The 19,798-nt window shown below is 44.5% G+C and overlaps 2 protein-coding genes across 2 annotated transcripts; both read left to right on the forward strand.

The window, feature by feature from the left end:
• The first annotated feature begins 2,991 nt into the window (after nucleotides 1-2,991).
• LOC100843375 (CLIP-associated protein) lies at nucleotides 2,992-11,164 on the forward strand. The gene is made up of 18 exons (XM_010237661.3): nucleotides 2,992-3,378; nucleotides 3,915-4,080; nucleotides 4,457-4,618; nucleotides 4,733-4,830; nucleotides 5,081-5,155; nucleotides 5,244-5,312; nucleotides 5,383-5,468; nucleotides 5,540-5,657; nucleotides 6,164-6,262; nucleotides 6,336-6,651; nucleotides 6,738-8,332; nucleotides 8,484-8,543; nucleotides 8,654-8,758; nucleotides 8,902-8,976; nucleotides 9,060-9,128; nucleotides 9,212-9,280; nucleotides 9,530-9,631; nucleotides 10,330-11,164. Exons 1-18 carry the CDS (start codon nucleotides 3,112-3,114, stop codon nucleotides 10,486-10,488), a joined length of 3,690 nt encoding a protein of 1,229 aa, XP_010235963.2. The 5' UTR covers nucleotides 2,992-3,111; the 3' UTR covers nucleotides 10,489-11,164.
• A 1,023-nt stretch (nucleotides 11,165-12,187) lies between these two features.
• Nucleotides 12,188-17,437, forward strand: LOC100830114. The gene is made up of 6 exons (XM_003570342.4): nucleotides 12,188-12,666; nucleotides 13,921-14,089; nucleotides 14,234-14,313; nucleotides 14,428-16,179; nucleotides 16,318-16,477; nucleotides 16,562-17,437. Exons 2-6 carry the CDS (start codon nucleotides 13,936-13,938, stop codon nucleotides 17,209-17,211), a joined length of 2,796 nt encoding a protein of 931 aa, XP_003570390.1. The 5' UTR covers nucleotides 12,188-12,666; nucleotides 13,921-13,935; the 3' UTR covers nucleotides 17,212-17,437.
• The last annotated feature ends 2,361 nt before the right edge of the window (nucleotides 17,438-19,798 follow it).

Here is a 19,798-nt window from a genome sequence, read left to right on the forward strand (position 1 = left end):
AATGTTAATCTGATTTTGACAAGATTATGATGAAAGTATATCAAATTTGAGTTCATACTGAAACTGATCCGGTAGCATGGGTTTGAGGGTGTGTAAAATAAAATCTACAGTTTTCTCAAAGGATTTTTTTTTCCAGACAATCTCAAAGGATAATTTTTTTTTAGAGGATCTCAAAGGATAAATAGGGCATGGTTGGTGCAAACACGAAGCGGGGGTTGTTCGTGCCCAGCCCATACCAGAGTTTAGTGGACTTACTTATGCTATATGGGCCGGCCTTGTGTTCCATTATTTGTGGTGCATTGTCGGGTGTCATTTTACCCAAGCGTGGCCCAACTATTTCGGCCGGTGCTTGCACGTTCTGCGCTTCTGCTGCAGCATTCTTTCATGTTTGTAAGTAGGAAGACGTCACATCAGCGGAGCTGATCGATGTCTTTAGGGGCAACTAACATTAATTCACATGTTGGTGTCATTCAGTCAGCGTCCTTCTAATCGTCGATGCAAATTAACTAGTAACTCAGTCGTTGCATAATCTATATACAATGCATTTCTAAGATAAAATAGAGAGCAGTAGATCGCTAAAAAAAATAGAGAGCAGTAACCCAACACGAGAATAACCTTAGCTGTACTGTAGCATTTTGAGGTGCGGGGATGTTTCCAGAGACTCATTGTAAGGTCTTTTTTTTTTTCAATCCACACTAGATTTATTAGCAAAACACTGTTGAAGAGGTTGTTGATAAGTCATGATCACTACATGAACGATGCATTCATTGATTCTCCAGAGGGGAAAAACTACAGTGCATTTCTAAGATAGTATAATAGAGAACGTACACTAACCCAGCACGAGAATAACCTACTGTAGCATTTTGAGGTGCCGGGAAGTGTCCGGATCAGCTAGACAAATTTTAAGGTCTTAATCATATCCAACGACAGAGTGACAGACGGACAGTCCCCTGCCACTGGCCTCTGGGGCGAATGGGGATAATATATGTCATAATAATTATATATAAGCTGAAAATCCTCACTAGATTTATTAGCAAAACACGGTTGAAGTGGTCGTTGGTAAGCCCTGATCACCGGTTTTACTGTGTTAAGCGGAACAGAGTACACATGCATGACGGCCACCATTCGATACGCATGTCTCAACGGCCACACGTATATATACGTACCGTCGTTATAGTCTCTGTGTCTTGATCTGGGTTTGTTAAGGTGTTAATTCTTGTTATTTTGTTAAGGTTCTGCGCAGTGTCTGTTCGGTCGTCTACGTCCAAGTACGGTACGAGTAGACACCAACCAATACACGGGTCGGAATGCCCCTTATTATTTTTGTCGGAGTCAAAGTCAACTCTCATCTTCGTCTTTCATTTTCTTCGAGTCACATTTTTATTCATAGCAAAGAAGTCTGGCAAGAAGATGAGACAGTCTTGCGACAACAGAAGGCAGAGGGTGTTCAGACTGTTGTGTTACGGAGTACTTAAAACTCTGAGTGACCTGATCGTTCGTTGGCTCTTCCATAACCACTTTATTATAATGAAACAGGGCCAACAGACGAAGAAATATACTCCTGTATAAAAACTAACTCACGAACATCCTCACCAAGGTACCGGCGTCAAAGCCCTAACTAGCAAAGACCTAGAGAAGAGCCAGCATACACATTCTATTCAAGCTTTTCTGCCCAATGATTCACACGCACGTACGATGCAATTTTCTTACACGTAGAAGTCCATTCTGAGCGAGAAGCCCATTTTCAGCTTCTTATCATTCAATTAATATATTTACATCCATTTTGAGCCCTGCCAATATACCACACTGGCTAGCTGCATGCTTGCATATGCACTAGCGACTTGCGCGAGTTGTGACCGGCGAACCAATGCACATAACGTAACGTCGATCGGTACGTGCTCTGAAAGAAACAGTGAAACAACTATACCATACATTCTATAGAACTCGAAAACCAATCAAAGAATATACGAGTAGTTTTTTCTGCATGTATTAAATCAATCACGCATCACACGTTTCCGAGTACGAATGTATACGTGCAACTTCGCACAAGAAGACACACGATGAATCTTCCCTTAAGCACGACAACGTTTGGCGCGTGAGGTACCGGCCGTGTTGTCGTAGCTTGTCAGGAGTTGACGTGCACTGATTCATTATTTGCCCGTCATTACCTACGACTCTCTCCGGAGAGCTAACAATATGTTACTGCTAATCGTAGTTAAGCTATGGCCTGAAAATTGCTGTCATCGACACAACAACGATGCTGCAACAACCAGGGGTTCAACCGATCGATCGATCTGATTTCATATTCACCGGCGTGACGGAATTAACACAGCTACTAGGAGGAGCAATACATAGTAGATTGCTACTCCGTACTAAATTGATCTGTCATAGTTCCCGCTTTTCTTTAGGTTTAGAAGTTGCCAATTGTTTTAGCTACCCGGACTGATTATTCCTGTCATTCAGATGGGCCAAGAATGCGAAAAATGGTGTATGATTGAGCCCACCGAATGAATTTAACGGTCTTGTGTTGTAAAAGCACAGTGAGAAGTCTTTTTAGAGTCTGTAGCGCCGCGGTCGCCAAGTGAATGCTGGTGCAAATGTAGGGGGAGTGAACAGATCTGACAATAAGATGAGAGATCAAGTAAAGCAACTGGCACCATATAGGTTGTTAAAACTCATGTCGAACAAGTAACGAAACACTTTGCTGCTTTGGGCATACGGAGTATTATATTTTCAGTTGTTTCCTCGATCTTTTAGACTCTTGCTGAAGAAAAATACCACGTACCAAAGTGCAGGTCATTTTGTACTACTAAAAGGAGAACGAGAACATAACATGGACAACACGGTTAATCTGGTCGCATCGTATCAGTATAATCAGTCTTCTTCAGTGAACGACAGACCTAGCGGGTTCTATCGCGACACACCCACGACTTGGTCAAAACTCAAAACCTACAAAACTCGCGCGTTTAAAACCACCATCCCGAAAACCCACACTTCGCTTCCATCGTCTCTCCTTCAATCCCTCCTCTCGCCTCGTTTCCCTCCATTTCGAATTTCCGATCACCTCTCACGGTCCCACCAAACCCTCGCCCCACCAGGCGCGCGGACCGGATGGCGTCCTCCGCCGCGGTGGCGCAGCTGCTGCCGCCCGGGCCAGGCGCGGAGAGCGCGGCGGCCGCCGCCCTCGCGAACGTCCTCCGCCCCGGCGGCGGCGACGCCGAGGCCGCGCGCGCGGCGCTCGACGCGCTGTGCGCCGCCGGAGGGGACGCGGTGCGGCGCCACGCGGACGACCTCACGCCGCTGGTCGTCGGCCGGCTCGGGGACGGCGACGCGGCCGTGCGGGAGGCGGCCAGGAGGTTCCTCATGCTGCTCATGGAGGTACTACCGGGGTTTCGATTTAGTTTTTTTTTTTACGGTGATGTTATATATTGGCGTAATTATTGTATTAGGTATTTTGCGTGAGCATCAGTTGGGTTTTGAGCTAGTTATTTGAGATTAGCCCCAGCGTTGATAATGTATAAACGTAATAATTTTCAGCTATACATGCAAATGCCTTAGAGAATATGATGAACACTTGAACAGACAGAACAGTTCACATGGATGTGCCTATTTGATTAGAATACAGACTTAACACTTTCCAGTTAAGGTCTGGATAAAAAACTGCAACACTGGGTTGAATTAGGTATGCAGTTTATTTGACGATTTCAGAAAAAAAATCGAGATAATAATACTTATCCGATGCATCATAATTCTGAAGGAAGCTGGCTGCTGTACTTCCTATATTTATTAACGTGGAGGACAGGAGTTGCATTTTAAGCATCTGGTGAACATCCACCCGAGTGGTAGGATGCTTTCCTGAAACAATCAGTTACTGTGAATTCTAAAACTGGTTAGTTTGCATTGTGATGTTGCAGATGAAGGAGATGAATGCAAGAGTTGAAAATATACAAACTGCTTCTAGCATATCAGATGTCCAGCACAGTAATTGTATGGCTATAGAAGTTGAATCTTCTGATACCACTCAAGTAAGGAGAAGTCCCAAACATAAGATAAGCACAAGAGATATGTCACATCTAGCAGGTATGCTGGACTTTGCTTTGCAGCAAACACTCAGTAAATCAGATCTAGAAGTGCAATGCGTGTATCTAAGATTACTTTGTTTCTATCAAACTTGAAACCTTCCATTAAAAAAATGTCAGTAATGATTAATTATCCGGTAACCAATTTTCATTACTTGGACGGGCACTACAAGTCTACAAGTGTTCAAACACCACTTAATTTAATCCTATTGATGCTAACCGACAAAATTGTCATGGATGTATATTTGCTTCGGAGACTTGTAGATGGTCTTCAATTGTTACCTATTTCTGCTATGCTTTATTTACAGTTTTCTAAAATCTTAAAGTAGCTATTCCTGATTACTGGGTTGCAATCTGTCCATCTCTACTTGGTACAGGAGAAGGAGATATTACAAGAAAATCAGTTGAACCTATAAAGGTATTCTCTGAGAAGGACCTGACAAAGGAAATAGAAAAAATAATGTCTACTTTACAAGCAGATAATGAGTGGTCAATCCGGATAACTGCAATGCAAAGAGTGGAAGGCATAGTTCTTGGAGGTTTTTAACTCCTGCTCATTCTGTTGGCTTTACTATACGAATTATACATTTAACATATCACTTTGGTAAGAAGAAGTATTCTTCTGAGGGCCATTTCTTTTTCCTCAATTACAGGTGCTGCAGACTATTCAGCATTCCCCATGCTTATAAAGCAACTCGTGACCCCTCTTATAACTCAGCTTCTGGATAGGAGATCTAGTGTTGTAAAACAGGTCTGGCTGTCTCCTTCTTCATGTCTGTAGACTGTAGTGATGAGAATTCTTCCATTATTTGGGAGAAGAGAATGTTGCCTTTATGACTGTAATCCAACAAAGTTGCCCCAAAAGTAGCAAAGGAGAGTGGTGTTATCCAAAAACAGATATTGTGTGTGGACATCTATGTACCTATGGAACCTATGTCATATTTATGATTTGTTTGTACATTTATTGAACGATGATTTCTATCTCTTTTGGGTATTTGTAGGCATGCCATTTGCTAATTTTCCTGTCAAAAGAGTTATTACGTGACTTTGAACCATGTGCTGAATTGCTTATTCCGGTATGTTGTTACTTTATTTTTTCTACACATTCTGTATTTGTTGGCTCCAACATTCTGAGTGAACCTTGGTTCTATCTTATATCCGCAGGCCCTTCTTAAGAATGTCGTGATCACTGTTTCTGTAATTGCCGAATCGGCTGATAACTGTATAAAAGAGGTACATACCGAAGTGTTACCTTTAGCCATCTGATTTTCTCTTGTTTGATGCACAGTATCTCTCTGTACAGATGCTCCGGAACTGCAAAGTAGCTCGCATTCTGCCAAGAATTATTGAATTCGCAAAGAATGACAGAAGTGCAATTCTTCGTGTCAGGTATTGAAAAGCACCAAGACGGTGTTAGACATAACCTTGGATGAATTCTTAAAAAGGTGTTCCTGTTGTAGGTGCTGTGAGTATGCAGTATTGATGCTTGAGTACTGGGTTGATACTCCAGAAATGCAGAGATCAGCTAATCTTTATGAAGACCTGATAAAGTGTTGCATATCAGATGCAACTAGTGAGGTATTTACATGTTTCCATTATTTATTATCTCTTTGACTACTATGAAAAACATAAAAAATGTTTCTACAAGATGTATCACATATGTTTAGTAAATACCATGATCATCTGACATGTAATGGCAAGCTCATGCCCTTAGTATCATTATATTTAAGAATCATGCAGCAAGCAAAAAGATGGAAAGAAAAACCTAAACTGTAATGCGTCTTGTTGGCTCGATAAGTTTGGCCACTCTATGAGATAAAATATCTGGCTAAATTTTGCGCTTTAGCCAGTTTATGCATTGCTGGTATGCTGAAGCATGGTTCTGAGGGGTTTTTTAGGAACGGTTCTGAGGTTGTTAATTCAGTTCCTTTTTAACATTTCATCAAGTGGTTCCTATATTTTGCTCGGCTCTTTAATAACCTGACATTGCACTTCAAGCTATGTTCTTGTTGCAGATGTACTTTTTGAAACTATTATGCTTGGCGATTTGGCCATACCTTTTAAACATATTTTTTAATTTGAAGGTTCGATCAGGTGCTAGAGCATGCTACAGGATATTCTCCAGGATTTGGCCTGAACGTTCCCACCAACTGTTCTCATCATTTGAACCATCTAGGCAAAAAGTATATCCTCAAATTCATCTTTGATATTCGGCTATGATCATATTGTTTGACGTTATGTTGTTAAATTTTGTAGATGATAAATGATGATGATGTTGAGGCACATCAAAAGCACCTTTCCCCGGTAGTTAAGCTAAGGCACCCTCAATCTAATCCTTGTATCCCAACTGCAATGGACAAAGTTGTCAAGGTTGATTTGAGGACATCATTTCCTTCTGAAGACCAGCAATCAGCGCTGGTGAAAATATCCCTTCAACTTGATGATATGACCTCCAAAAGTTCAGCTGAAGACATTAAAGATGGGACTTTAGCTACTGGACATCCATTTGAAGAAAGGAGAGAACTAGAAAAAGAAAGAGTTCCAGATGAATACCCTGATAAATGTGATTCAGGTATATGTCATGGAAACATATCGTGTTATTTCTTTTCCATTTCTCGATTGGTAAGTGGGCTCTATTGACCAGCTTGTTTGATTCAGATAATAATGCAGGTATCAGTTCAATATCTTGTGATGTGCCTTCTGCCACTCCATTTGAATCAGCTCCAGAAATTTCATTGTCTGAATCTACAATTGTAACAATTGTTCAAGACAAGGCTGAGTGCAGGCCAAATACTGAGCAGCAGAAAAGTTCCCTTCAAGTTGGATCGAAAGATTCAGAAAAATTGTTAAAGCAAAGCTTTGCTAAAACAAGCTCCGATGGAAGCTCGCGTGTACAACCAGGGACTCAGCAGGTGGAGAAGCACTGTGTTAGCAGTAGCACTCCTCGTAAAGCTGTAGTTCATAAGGAGCCACAGAACAACTACACTCCTAACTTCCGGAGACCTCTCTTGAGTAAGCAGATGACAAATTTGTTTTATGCCAGTACAAGAGGTGATTTAGATAGTAAACAACTCATTTGGGGTGAAATGGTCAACAGCATGGACGTTCCCTCATCTCTCACAGAGGCACTTTCTTTAGGCGTTAACCCAAGGTCAGATTGGATGATGAGGGTATATGCATTCGATTTCTTACGACAGTCTTTGCTAGAGAGGGGACCAAAAGGCATTCAGGAAGTTGCACAGAATTTTGAGAAGGTCATGAGGTTTGTTAGTCGGTACTTGAATGATCCACATCATAAAGTGGCACATGCTGCCCTCTTGTCACTTGCTGAAATCATGCCAGTTTTCAAGAAGCCTTTTGAACATTATCTGGACAAGATGCTGCCCCATATTTTCTCTCGATTAAATGATCCAAAGGAATCAATAAAGCAGAAATGCTTAGCAATTTTGAAACTTGGAGGTGAGATTTTCTCCATTGATTCTCTCTTACCTGCTCTACTTCGTTCACTAGATGAGCAGAAATCTGCCAAGTCAAAACTGGCTGTTCTTGAGTTTGCAAATGCTTCCTTTGTAAAATGCACAGTCAATTCTGACAGCTATTCTAGCAGCAGTTTTCTTAAGCCATGGCTTGGGAAGCTAACTCTTTTGTTTAAGGATAGAAACAACAAGTTAAAAGAGGCTGCAGTGATTGGTTTATCTTCAATCTATTCTCATTATGACCCTGCATCCATGTTGAGCTTTCTAGTTACCTTGTCAATGGAAGAACAAAAGCAACTTAGATGGGCAATGAAGCAGTTAATCCCTATGATTGAGAGTGAGTTGGAAGAGTTCTTGCAGCAAAAGAGACATAAACAAAATGTGCCATCTTTTGATCGCTTTGCTTCTACTGATCAACGTCATGCTAAAAGTTTTGTTGAAAAGCAAAATAAACCCCAGCAGCATGACGCCTGCCAATCTAATTATTATGGAGCTGACGATATATTTAGCTCTGCATTCCAGTATCTCCCAAATATTCCTTTAGAAGTCTATGAGCACCATACTGGGAAGGTTGAATCTGTATCTGGTAATGAATCTTATGGCCAAAAAGCTGAAATAATGGACAAAGGGTCTAGTACTACAAGGCTAAGCAGTGGTTTCCCCGGGAGATCTGATTATAGCGTGCTATCAGAGAACACAGTTGAGAGTCGAAGCAAGGATGTCTGGATAAATGACTTTCAGAGTCACGGTCCAGGCATTTCCCAGACGTATCATCAGGTTTGTAATTATTTACCTCCTTGTTGTATCTTTGACCATTATTTTTGTCATTTTGAGCTTGTTCCAATTTCAGCTAAAGCATACTTGTAGTGCCCTTTGAGGATATCTTTTAGGTAGGGAGCTAGATAACACATAACTTTTTGACAAACAGGACACACCAAGTCAAATGGACAAAGGTCCTGAGACGGGCGGCCATTCGGTGTTGATCAAGGTTTGTTTGATATTCTGTATCACCTTATTTCTCTTATCTTTAAGGGGCATTACATTCCTTTGGTTAGATTTGTTGGTAGTGATGTCACCTTATACTTATTCCTCTTTCAGAATTTACATCAGATGTCCTCTTCCCTTCTTGAGATGCTTGATAATCCAGATGAATCCACCAGAGAGTTTGCACTTTCTTTGTTGGTTGAAATTCTCGAAAAGCAAGTAAGCCTTTTTTCGCCGGAACATATGTATTTCTGAAATTACTTGACAACAAGCACTTATGTGTTGTGTCCTTGATATGCCATTATTTAATGGCACCTTCCACGAAAATGACCTCTGCTACGGCCATCTATTCGCTATTCCAGGGAAAGGCAATGGAGAATTGTATCGAGGCTCTTGTAGCTAAGTTGCTGCATGCAACCAAAGGTGCTGCCTTGAAGGTACTACTACTTTCAGTATGCATTGACTGACGCGCACAACCATTAAGTTGCCCTCTCAAGCCTTTATGTCATTGCTACTGCAGGTTGTAAATCAGGCCCATATCTGTTTGACAACTGTGGTTACTAAATTTGACCCAGTGAGATGCCTCAGGGTAAGATTTTTCATATATATATATTCCATTTTTTCCCCTTTGGGCAGTAGTTGGTACCTTATGTTTTTCATCGAAATAAGCAGGCAATTGCTTCTCAGTTGGTCTGCCATGATGAGAAAATTCTTGTTGTCAGCATTAATAGTTTGAGCAAGGTAATAATCCCTCCAAGTTTAACTGTTGATGTATGCCAAATATTGTGTGGCTTGATCTCACTGTTACAATCAATAGGTTGTACCGTTCTGTTTCATCAGATTATATTGTGAATAAGCTCTTCCCGGGTTCACTAGTTGCATATTTGTGACTCGTTGGTTTTCTTTGTCCATGTTATTGTTAGGTGAGTCACGCAACTAAATTTCCTTTTTCCTTGCTGCTAACATTTTCCCCTTGTTTGGTTTTTGCAGCTCGTGACTCGATTGTCACAGGATGACCTCATGACTCAGTTGTCAACATTTCTTCCCGCGCTCTTGGATGCCTCCGAAAACCATAGTCCATATGTTCGCAAGGTTCATTAATTCCCACTTGCTTCTGTAGGTTGTGCTTACTGTCATATTCCATTTTGATAGTAACAACTCTTAATCCTGGCAGCAAAAGCTCATGCTAGAATTGCAATCAGTCTGAAACTTTTCTGAACCCCTTCAGTTAAAAGGGAAGTTCAACAATGGGGAAATTCCCTCGTTGAACTCACCTTAGTTAAAAACATTGCACAAGTAAACTGAACCTTGAATGTTCAGCCATTGAGCTTTTCCAAGTAGCACAACTCAGCCATTGTTCACGAATCCATTCAATAGCATTTGATCGATACATACCTTGAGTTAATAATCTGGCCATATTCATGAGTACCTTTATTTGGATCCACCGGACATCAAAGCTCTGTCCACCCTTCTCTGCGTCTCACCGGTCTCGAGCCTTGGATGTTTATACCGTACAACACCTTGTCTGTACTGCACTGCACCCCATGTGTCCATCCTGAACCCTGACCCTGACCCTGCTGCATCTTCTTCTCTGCCTGTATACCACTCACTCAGCACACAGATTGATTGGTCAAACTCATGGATTCGTTATTCACCCAGTGGAAAACAAGAACATTCAAAGGCCTTGAAAATCCCTGCGGCAGCACGTTCACAAGTTCCCCATGGATTGATTGATTGATTGATCGATCGATCGATGCTCACCCTAGTGCTGCATTTTCGTTGCATTGCAGGCCGTTTTGCTGTGCCTGGCGGACACGTACCTGAAGCTGGGCCCGGTCTTGCTGCCGCACCTGGACCGGCTGGACGGCGCGCAGCTGCGGCTCGTCGTCACCTCGGCGGCCAGCAGGCTGCCGTCCCGGAGCAAGTTCGTCGCGGCGGTCGACGTTTGATTGGGCAGAAGCAGGTTCTACTTCTAGCAAGCAGAGGTGAGGGGAGAGCACTGGGTCATGAAGGCCCATGGTGCCCTAAATCCACTACCAAAAATCATGAAAAAAAATACTTTTGAACTTATGGTATCAATATTTAGAATTTCAGCTTCAAATACAACCTATGTTGGGAATAACAAAAAGGAGAAGAAAAAATGTTGGCAAAACTGTCGGCCATAATTTTCTCAATTCTTTTGTAATCCTAACATAAGTCTTATTTGGATTTGAAATTTCAGATGTAGATACAGTAAGATCAGAAGTACCGTACTCTCCAAAAGGTGGTTGCACGCCACGGAAGTAGTACTAGATTTGTATCAATATTACGTACGCATCTGGGGTTTGGCCCCCTATTTATGCCCATGTGGGGGCGCCGGGCAAGGGCAAATCCGATCGGAATCGATTTATGAGGAGAGATCTGCTATAGCTGCGGCAGTGATCACCGCCGGGGGGTATCCTGAAATGTGTAGTCAGCACAGGGTACTGGAGCGTACTACGTCTTGTTCGTGCATGCATGGATGCACCCTTGGTTGTTGTTGTTGGTTACATACACATGTGTTGTGATTTAATCAAGGGAAACAATAATGGAGTTCGTATATGTAAGTGTTACTATACGGATAATAAAGCTGTGAAGTTTCTTCCAGCTTGTCCGGTGTCTCCTCCTCTGGGCCGTACCTCTGCAATGCATGTAGCAGCAGCCCCCACAGGCACCTCCCCCATCTCTGCATGTGCCGAATATATATGGATGTTGTTGTTTACGCCTCTCGGATTTTCGTAGGATCTTTAAACAAGCAACAGTGGTGAAAACGTACTCCACTCCGCTTGATAGGTACTACGTGAAAGGGCCTCGAAAACCACTGCTCCTCATTAACGGTGAAAAACCAAGTTGGTACTACTACTACTATAGTAAATTGGCAATTTGGCATTGGCTGGCAGACAGACATTAGCACGAGCTGTGGCGGTAATAATAATCCCCTAGGCCGGCACAAGGAACACAGTAATCCTCGCACGGAGGTGTGCATTTTATTTTCTTTTTTCTTGCTGATCTGTGCATATGTGGTGTTGGATCCTGCCAAAAAGGCTGAAAAGGTAAGGTAAGTAAAAAAGGCAGCGAGGAGGAGGGGGATAGATGAGGCGAAAACTTTTTCAGGGTGATCTTGGCTTGGCGTCCTGTGCCGTGCCAGCAGAAGAGGTCCAGTTGAGCTTGCAAGCACTGTGAGGGCACATGCACCTGCGTACCAGTAATGCCACCGGCCAAGCCAATGATGTTCTCCTGGCAAGTTAAATACAGAAACGGTAAATAAAGCAGAGATGGAGAGGCCTTCAGTTTCATCATGGGTGGCAACAAACAAACCCCAGAGGCCCAGAGGCGCACATGGATGGACACGGCTCACACGCAGAGCGAGAAGACGCAAACATCCGCCCGTGGGTCGGCTCAGCTCCCCAGTTCCCAGTTCCAGCCAGCTCGAGTTAGTAAAATTAATAAAAAAGTGAGGCCAAGGAGACTGACTGATGGCTGCACAGGCACGTGTGAGGCTGACAGAACCCCCTCACTCACTCCACGGGCTGAGCTTCTTGAGCTGAATGATAATGGTAATGGATTAGAGAGAGGGGGGGGTATGGTGGTTAGGCTGGAACGCTGGATGCGGGCGCCGCGGCCCATTAATGAGTCTTCACGTGCTCTGCCACCCCCCATCTAAACTCCGCTCCAGCTCCAGACTCCCTCCTCCTTCGTGTGTCTGCGCCTCTGCGGTCTGCGCCAGCCATTGCGGCCGTTGCGAGGAGAGAGAGCTCGCACACACTGACTGACACGGCACAACTTCTCCTTCTCCTCCTTTCACCCCTGAATCAAATCAAGACGCACTGGCCTGGGTGAGTCGCCTCCCCTCGCCTCGCATCACACTCTCCCCCCCTGGCGCGCCGCTCATCCTGGACGCGCCCGGCGGTGGCAGGCGCACGGATCGGCCCATCTCCGGCGCGCGGCCACGGTGGCGTGATTTGGAGCCCTCGCCCCGCCCCCATTCGTCTCGCCAAGGGAGGAGGCGCGCGCACGCAACCGCGGCGAGATCCGCCCGCTTCTCCGGCCGGCGTCTGACCTGACGGCCGGGTGGTCTCTCTCCGGTCGGCCACCGGCGGCAGCTGCAGGTACGGGCTGCTCATTCCTCCCATCCCATCCGCTTTCTGTCCTCTTCTTCTCCTCCGGCCGGCCGGGGAGAATGGGGTTGCCGTTTTGGTGGTGTGTGTGAGGTGACCGCTCGTTCATACCAGTGCTATCATTAGGTCTCTCCCATTTCGCCTCCGCTTCGCTACTCTCGTCGCATTAATCACCCCCCCCCCCCCCCCCAACAATCCGAAAATACAGTAAAATAAATAAATAAATCCATGTCGCACTTCTGGTTAATCTCGCCGACCGGAGTACGATCGAGCATACTTGCTACCAATTGATGAATGTAGAGTAGCAGTAGTTGCTAGCCATTCCCCAATCCTACCACCACCCGCCCGTTTACCATGGGGACCGTCGTCGCCATTGCCGGCCCGGCGCCGCGTCTTCTTCTTCTTCCTCGCTTTCTCGCCGGTCCGGTTGGCCGCGTCTTCTCGCCGACCAGGTTCCGCCCCAAAATCACGAGATTTCCGCCCGCGCCATTAATCTATGCATCAATTTTCTCTTTTTATTACTCTTATTATATTTTTGTACTGTACTATACTTGCTTTGGTTTCGCTATGCGGTTTGCTTTGGTTGGGGGCACTTTTCCCGTCATCGATCCGGCAGCCATTTGGGAAAGCAAAGCGGAATGGGGGAAATGCGGCCGTTTTAGCTCGCTCGCTTGCTTGCCCTCGTCGCTTTCTTCCCTTCCAGCGCGGATTTGATTTGGTTTGATTTGATTCGATTCGATCGCCTCCCCCTCTCCGGTTCGGGCAAGAAAATCCCCCGCCTTTCGCGGCGTCGTGTCGCACTACCGTGGAGGCTACCCCGAGCTAGTCCCGTCAAGCGCCACTTCCATTTCCATGTGAGAGCTGCTGAGCAGGATGCAGCTGCACATGTATTTACACACATTCGTGTGTACACCGGCCTTTGCCATCTTTTCCGTTCCCATCTTTTTGGCCGCTCCTGTTGCCTTTCGGTGCCGGCGAGTGAGTGAGTGAAACTGTGATGATGAGCTCCACTGGTTGCCCTCTCTCTCTCTCTCTCTCGTCGGGGTTGCCGATGTGATCACTTTGGGATGGAGTTGTTTTTTGTTCTGTTCTTGGGGCGCTTGTCCTGTCCGGTTCAAAAGTTTTCAAATGTTTATTCAAGCTCAAACTGACTCTTTCTTCTGTCCTCAAGTTTCAAACTTTGAAAATCTTTTGCTCGTACTCGCTCTTCTCATTAAAGCCGTGGTGGGTTTACCTTGCGTGCAGGGTGGTGGTCGTGCCATGAAAGGGGCTCAGGATAGTAAACAGAAGAAGAAGCAGGACCTGCAGGTGTTGGCGCCCTTCCCTGGGTGCCTGGGGAGGGTGATCAACATGTTCGACCTTGGCAATGGCGTCGTCGCTACCAAGATGCTCACCGAGAAAGCGCACCGAGACGGTACTGCCCTGTCTTTTGCTCTTCACTTTTGTGCATGTTACGGAAGTGTTCTTCTGCGTCACAGCGTGCGTATTTTCTTCTTCTTATTGTTACACAAAGTATGACGCTCGGCCGGTCTGATGAAATGTGCCATATGCTTTGCAGTTTCTCCGGTTGGTAAGGACCGGAGCGGCACCTTCAAGATGGCAAGCAACCAATTCCCAGCTCAGATAGAAGATAAACAAGTATGCAGACAGTTTATCTTCCATCTGTTCCTGTTACTTTTTCACTAAAAAATTGCACTCATGCTCTGTTAACTGTTACACGATTTGTGATGTCCGTTTTCTTGTTTTCTACAGAGAGACAGCCAGTTAAGAAGGAACTCTCCAACTAAAAGATCAAACTCACCCACCAACAGATTTGGCATGTCACCCGTCAAAATGCTCATGGAGCAGGACATGTGGAAAGAGGGGGCTGTGCCTGATGATGAGCCACTCAATGTTGTTGCAAGATTGATGGGTCTAAATGACGCTCCGGTTCACCAGTCTGATTTCATATCTGGAAGACGACCCAACAAGGAATATCAATCATGTGGTTTCGAAGAGAACAACCGAAATGTCAAGCCAAAGAAGGAAATCAAATGCTTCCAAAACCAAAAGGCAGGAACACGGCATGATCACATATGGGGTGGTTTGAGTGATCAACCTTTGAAAGTCAATAGCAGCAAGAACAATCACCAAGGAAAGGAGTCATCTTGTGAGAAGAGAATGTCCCTTGTCCGTGAAAAGTTTGCTGAAGCAAAACGTCTGGCTACAGACGAGAAGCTTCTTCATTCAAAGGAGTTCCAAGAAGCACTGCAGTTTCTAAGCTCAAATAAAGACATGTTCCTGAAGTTCCTAGATGAGCCAAGTCCGCTGTTATCAAGCAGCAATTATGATTTTCAACCTGTCACGCCACCTTCCGAACTAAAGCAAATAACCATACTGAAGCCAGCAGAATCAATGAAGAGAAAAGTCAACATTCATGCGGGGAGGCAGCTATATTCAGATGCAAATGAAAGTGAAGGCAACAAATGCAGGCACCACCAGAGCTTAAATGCCACCCCAGCAGATTCAACTTTGTCTGAACCAACAAGAATTGTAGTACTAAAGCCAGGACTTGCAAAGTCTCACGAAGCAATGATTCCTGTGTCTCCGTTATCATCATCGGCAGAACCAGATAGTGAAGATGATAGCATGGTGGCAGTTGATGAAATAGTATCCTCAAGAAGACTGGCCAAGGAGATCACTTGGCAGATGAGGATGCGCTTAAAAGAAAGCCAGTATGAGGAAAATTCGGTCTCTTATGAATATCATGATACTTATGTTGAAGATGACTCCTTGAGCAAGTCAGAGGCTGAGAATGCAAAAGAAGTGTCTGGCGAAATAAGTGAGGATCTGGAGTTTGGTACTCCCACTTCTGGTCGTTCCTGGGATTTCCTGAGCAGGAGTGGCAGTCCTTACTCTGCATCATGCTCTAGTCAGGCATCACATCGACGTGAACCATCGGTGGTGAAGGAAGCCAAAAGAAGGATTTTGGAGAGATGGTCAGCGGTATCGTCAACTGTCAGTGGTGAGGAAGACTGGGGAGCACGCAGAAGTACGGGAACACTAGGTGAGATGCTCACTATTCCCGAAGTGAAAAAAGACCATGGAGAGTTTGAGGGAATAACATTGGAAGGCACAACAGTTGAGCTGGATACTGAAGAGCCTTTCTTATGTTTGCCGAGGTCGCGGTCTCTTCCAGTTTCTTTGTCTTATGTAGGCAGTGAGTCAAATAGAGGTGCCATAACTTCCCAGGAAGCTGACAATGAAAAAAGTAAGAAGTCATCATCATTTAGGGAAAGGGTTTCCAGTCTGTTCTCTAAACATAAAAAATCAGCTCGGGAGAAGTTAGATCCATCTGGAATTTCATCTGCTAATGATATGCTCAAGAATGGAAGTGCTGTGACAATTGGTGGTGGTAGTGAAGGCTCTAACCATTTTACACTGGACAATGTTGATGAGAATGCTATGCAAAGACTCGTGGCTAGTTCTTGTCATGCCAATGATGTGGCCAGCATCTCCGCCAAGGTAACTGTACACTTCATGCTGTGAAATTGTAATTATTCTTCTTTGTTATCTTATTACAGTTTTCATTCATACTTTCGTATTTTTACTTCCGTAGCCATCCAATGTACGAATCATGAAAGTCTTGCTCTATTTCGTCAGGATATATCTCCCTTGCCAAGTCTTGGTGCCCTTGGAGTCCTCGGTGAATCTCAAGGACAACCAAGCCCTGTGTCTGTACTGGATTTGGATGGACCATTCCTCTGTGATAATAATAGGAGGCTACTGTACTCATCTGAAAATTTCATCACTTCATCCCCACGTAAGCTGCAAACCCATCTCATCAAACTATGTGCTAAAAGAATTTCATCATATATGTCAACGACATCTGTTCGTGTCTCTGCAGAGGCCTTGTCCAGGTCACCTCTTATCGGATCATTTTCGAGATCCCTGTCATGGGAAGATCCTCCATCGGAAGTCATGTCACCAAATTCTTTGCGACTATCAAGGCTTTTCTCTAAGGCTGATGAAGACCAAGACTCCTTGACATTTATCCAAAAGTTGGTTTCTTTTGCTGGCATGGATAGAGAAGGTTGTATATTATCCAGCCCTCTGGACCCAAAGTTGCTTGACAAGCTATCAGATTACCAAGGAGAGGGAATTAAGCTGAGGGAAAGACGGTCAAAAGAGAGGCTTCTCTTTGATGCTGTCAATGAAGCACTCGCTGAGCTTACTCGGACAACAGAATTGGCTGCTTACCCATGGGGCCGGGCTTGTTGTTCGGCACGTAAAGATTGCGAGGATGATTTCTGTAACTCGGCGGCTGATGAAATTTGGCGAGTCATAAGGAACTGGTCAATACTTGAAAAGTATCCACCTGGCGAAATTATTGAACGAAACCTGCTGGTGGACATGATCCTTAAGAGGGAGGTGGTGGAGACCGCCATTGCTGACACAACGCGGTTGGAGACGTTTGAACTCAACATGATGGTTTGTGAGGTGATTTTGGAGGACCTGCTTGAAGAGGCACTTGTAGATCTGACTAACAACACCTAGTGAGGTATCTCCACCCTAACTATTAATTTTGCCTCTCCCTCCCTAATGTTGCTATTCACGTGATGCTTGCTGCTGTAACACTGCCCTATTTACCATGTTGCCGCAGAAAATGTGGTGCCACCAAGTGTGCCTTTGCCTGATATATCCTCTCTTTTTTCTGACATAGAGGCACTCCTGTAATTAGCTGATTGTTTTCACCAAATAAAGTATGTTACTGTTGAGCTTATCACCTGTTTTTTCTTCATGCAACACTAGACAAATAATTAATCTCGCCCTCGTATAGGAAGCTGTGGGTGTTACTTAAATTAGGAGTGTCTCATCCAAAATGGAGAAAGTAGGCTAGTAGTAGAAAACCGAGGCAGAGAGTTATATTGATTTGTTTTGTGGGGTCCAATAGGATAAATCAGTCCAACACATAATCTGATCCACATGACCTCAAAAGATGCATCTGAACACAACTCACAAGGCAATGTAATCCTGTCAGGATCCATGCCAACCGTGATTTATCTATGTTCACTGCACCATTTGTTTACTTCAAGCATCCATAAAGGCTATACTACCCACTAGAGCAAAACTCTGAAGATCTTAACAGCAAGACAGGTGTTGCTTGGCCATTTGGCATGTCAATAGACAATAGCAAAGATGTAAGCATATCTCGGGGTTCGCGAAAATAGGAATCTCTTGATCTTACGATACTGGAGTATCAAGTTTGCAATGGAGAGTAAGTAACTAATGTTTGATTGAATCTGGAACCACGGCATGAAACATGGATCTCCCTGGTGTGGTGTCTCGTGCAATCCCAGTTTTATAACTGGACCCATATAAATATCCTGCTGCTAGTTTATAAAATATCGTGCTCGTGTTGTTGCTGTGTGATTGGATTAAGGTCTTGCATGTGCCTGGCTGGTCATTGAGATGTGGGGATACTCATACATGCTGCAGCTGCGTGTGTGTGTGTGTGGGGGGGGGGGGGGGGGGGGTCAGGCAGGCAATGGCTGCTGCTGCTCCATGATCCATCTCCCTACATGAGCCTGCAAGGAATCATCATACTCAGAAGAGGGGGAGAGCCAGCATTGCAGGCTACTACTCAGTCATGGGGACCTGGAGGAAAGGCTGGCTCTGTTTGCTTGCCCTGTTCATCTTTTTTCAGGCCAGCATGTGAATCTCCTGGAGCACTTCACCATCCTCCTCCTGCCTGACCAACCTGCTTCTGCAAGTTGGCACTGCTGTGCTGCCCCTCACCCCACCCCACCCTCTACACACAGAACAGTCTCATCCTCATTTCTAGGTCAAGTTGCAGCTGTTGTTGCATTTGTCTGTTCTCTTGTGAAGTAGTAAATGACACAGATCAGTGTAGTAGTAAAAAGAAACAGCTGCATGCATCTTCTGCATCTCATATACAGTAATACAGTCATACTGCATCTTCAGGCTTCTGCAGCTTCCCTTGTTTTTTTGCTTTTAATTCAAATCAAGGAGGAGTTTCGTACGTACAATAGATAGATTTAGATGTTTTGCATGCCTCAGGCTCGAATCAAAAACTGCAAGCCATTATTGCCTGGAAGGCTGGAATTTATTGGTGCTGCAGGACATTGGTGTGTACCAGAGAAAGCGCGGGAGGAGGAGGAAGAAGAAACCGTTGGGGTTGGGTTGGTAGGCGCATTTATTCGGCAGGCACAACAGTTCACTGCAAACAAAGTAGTCCAGCTTTCTTGTATATCATCTGGCAGCAATGCAGGGAACTTACGATAAGTTGGTGTCTACGCTTTACTCCGTGGGCTTGGGAGTACTTCCATTCCATGTGAAAGTTGGTTCATCGGCTGTGGGCCCAAAATGGAAAAATGGCATAAAAATAATCAAAATCAAAATCAAAATATGTTACTCTCTCCTGTCCAAATTACTTAACGCAGCATACGTATGTAGATAAAGCTGTGACAGCTAATTTGAATCGGAGGAAGTGTTACTTTTTCTATGTGCCAGTCAAACCGTTTGTTATTTTGTCGAACGTCAGAAAAAAAACATGTCTGGAAAAATGCTAGGAAAGCCGTGGCGTTTTTTCAAACTTCTCGTGCTCCATATTGTACTGCGCCAAGGTCTTCTTTCGCCATTGTTGTACTACTCCACTGGCAACTTTTTCTTTTGCCTGCGTTGGCAGTTCTTCTTCCGCACGGAGTACTCTGCCTGAAATAATATGCCTCGGAAATCGCCACACATACAACAATTTACGAGACCCCGGCAGCTACACCCATGCACGCATATACTAGCTCTCGAACTCCACACCACGTTATTTACTTACCCTGGACATTTACGCTACGCCGTAGCATATGCATGCACTGCTAGGTTCAGGCCTGAAACATCGTCGTCTGCAGCTGCAACGAACGACGACGACCACGTACGTACGCAAAAGAGAAAAGATCGCCCGGACCAGCAAAATCTTTGGACCAGCACCAGCTAGCTACTGGCATCAGCTACTAATAATACTACTTTCTCCGTTCCACAATACATATTTTATAGATTTTTTTTATTTATTTCACAATATATCTTATTTTTCTCTTGATACCTACTCACATCTATTTATTATTAACTCAAT

Source organism: Brachypodium distachyon, chromosome 3, assembly GCF_000005505.3.
Source record: "Brachypodium distachyon strain Bd21 chromosome 3, Brachypodium_distachyon_v3.0, whole genome shotgun sequence".
Classification (NCBI taxonomy): domain Eukaryota; kingdom Viridiplantae; phylum Streptophyta; class Magnoliopsida; order Poales; family Poaceae; genus Brachypodium; species Brachypodium distachyon.

Excerpts from the sequence above, each read along its gene's own strand:
- LOC100843375 (XM_010237661.3), top strand. The coding sequence starts at position 3,112 with ATGGCGTCCTCCGCCGCGGTGGCGCAGCTGCTGCCGCCCGGGCCAGGC. Across the intron at positions 6,652-6,737 it reads CCCTGATAAATGTGATTCAG|ATAATAATGCAGGTATCAGT; the intron begins GTATATGTCATG and ends TGTTTGATTCAG. Across the intron at positions 8,977-9,059 it reads CCAAAGGTGCTGCCTTGAAG|GTTGTAAATCAGGCCCATAT; the intron begins GTACTACTACTT and ends TTGCTACTGCAG.
- LOC100830114 (XM_003570342.4), top strand. The coding sequence starts at position 13,936 with ATGAAAGGGGCTCAGGATAGTAAACAGAAGAAGAAGCAGGACCTGCAG. Across the intron at positions 16,180-16,317 it reads TGGCCAGCATCTCCGCCAAG|GATATATCTCCCTTGCCAAG; the intron begins GTAACTGTACAC and ends CTATTTCGTCAG. Across the intron at positions 16,478-16,561 it reads TTTCATCACTTCATCCCCAC|AGGCCTTGTCCAGGTCACCT; the intron begins GTAAGCTGCAAA and ends GTGTCTCTGCAG.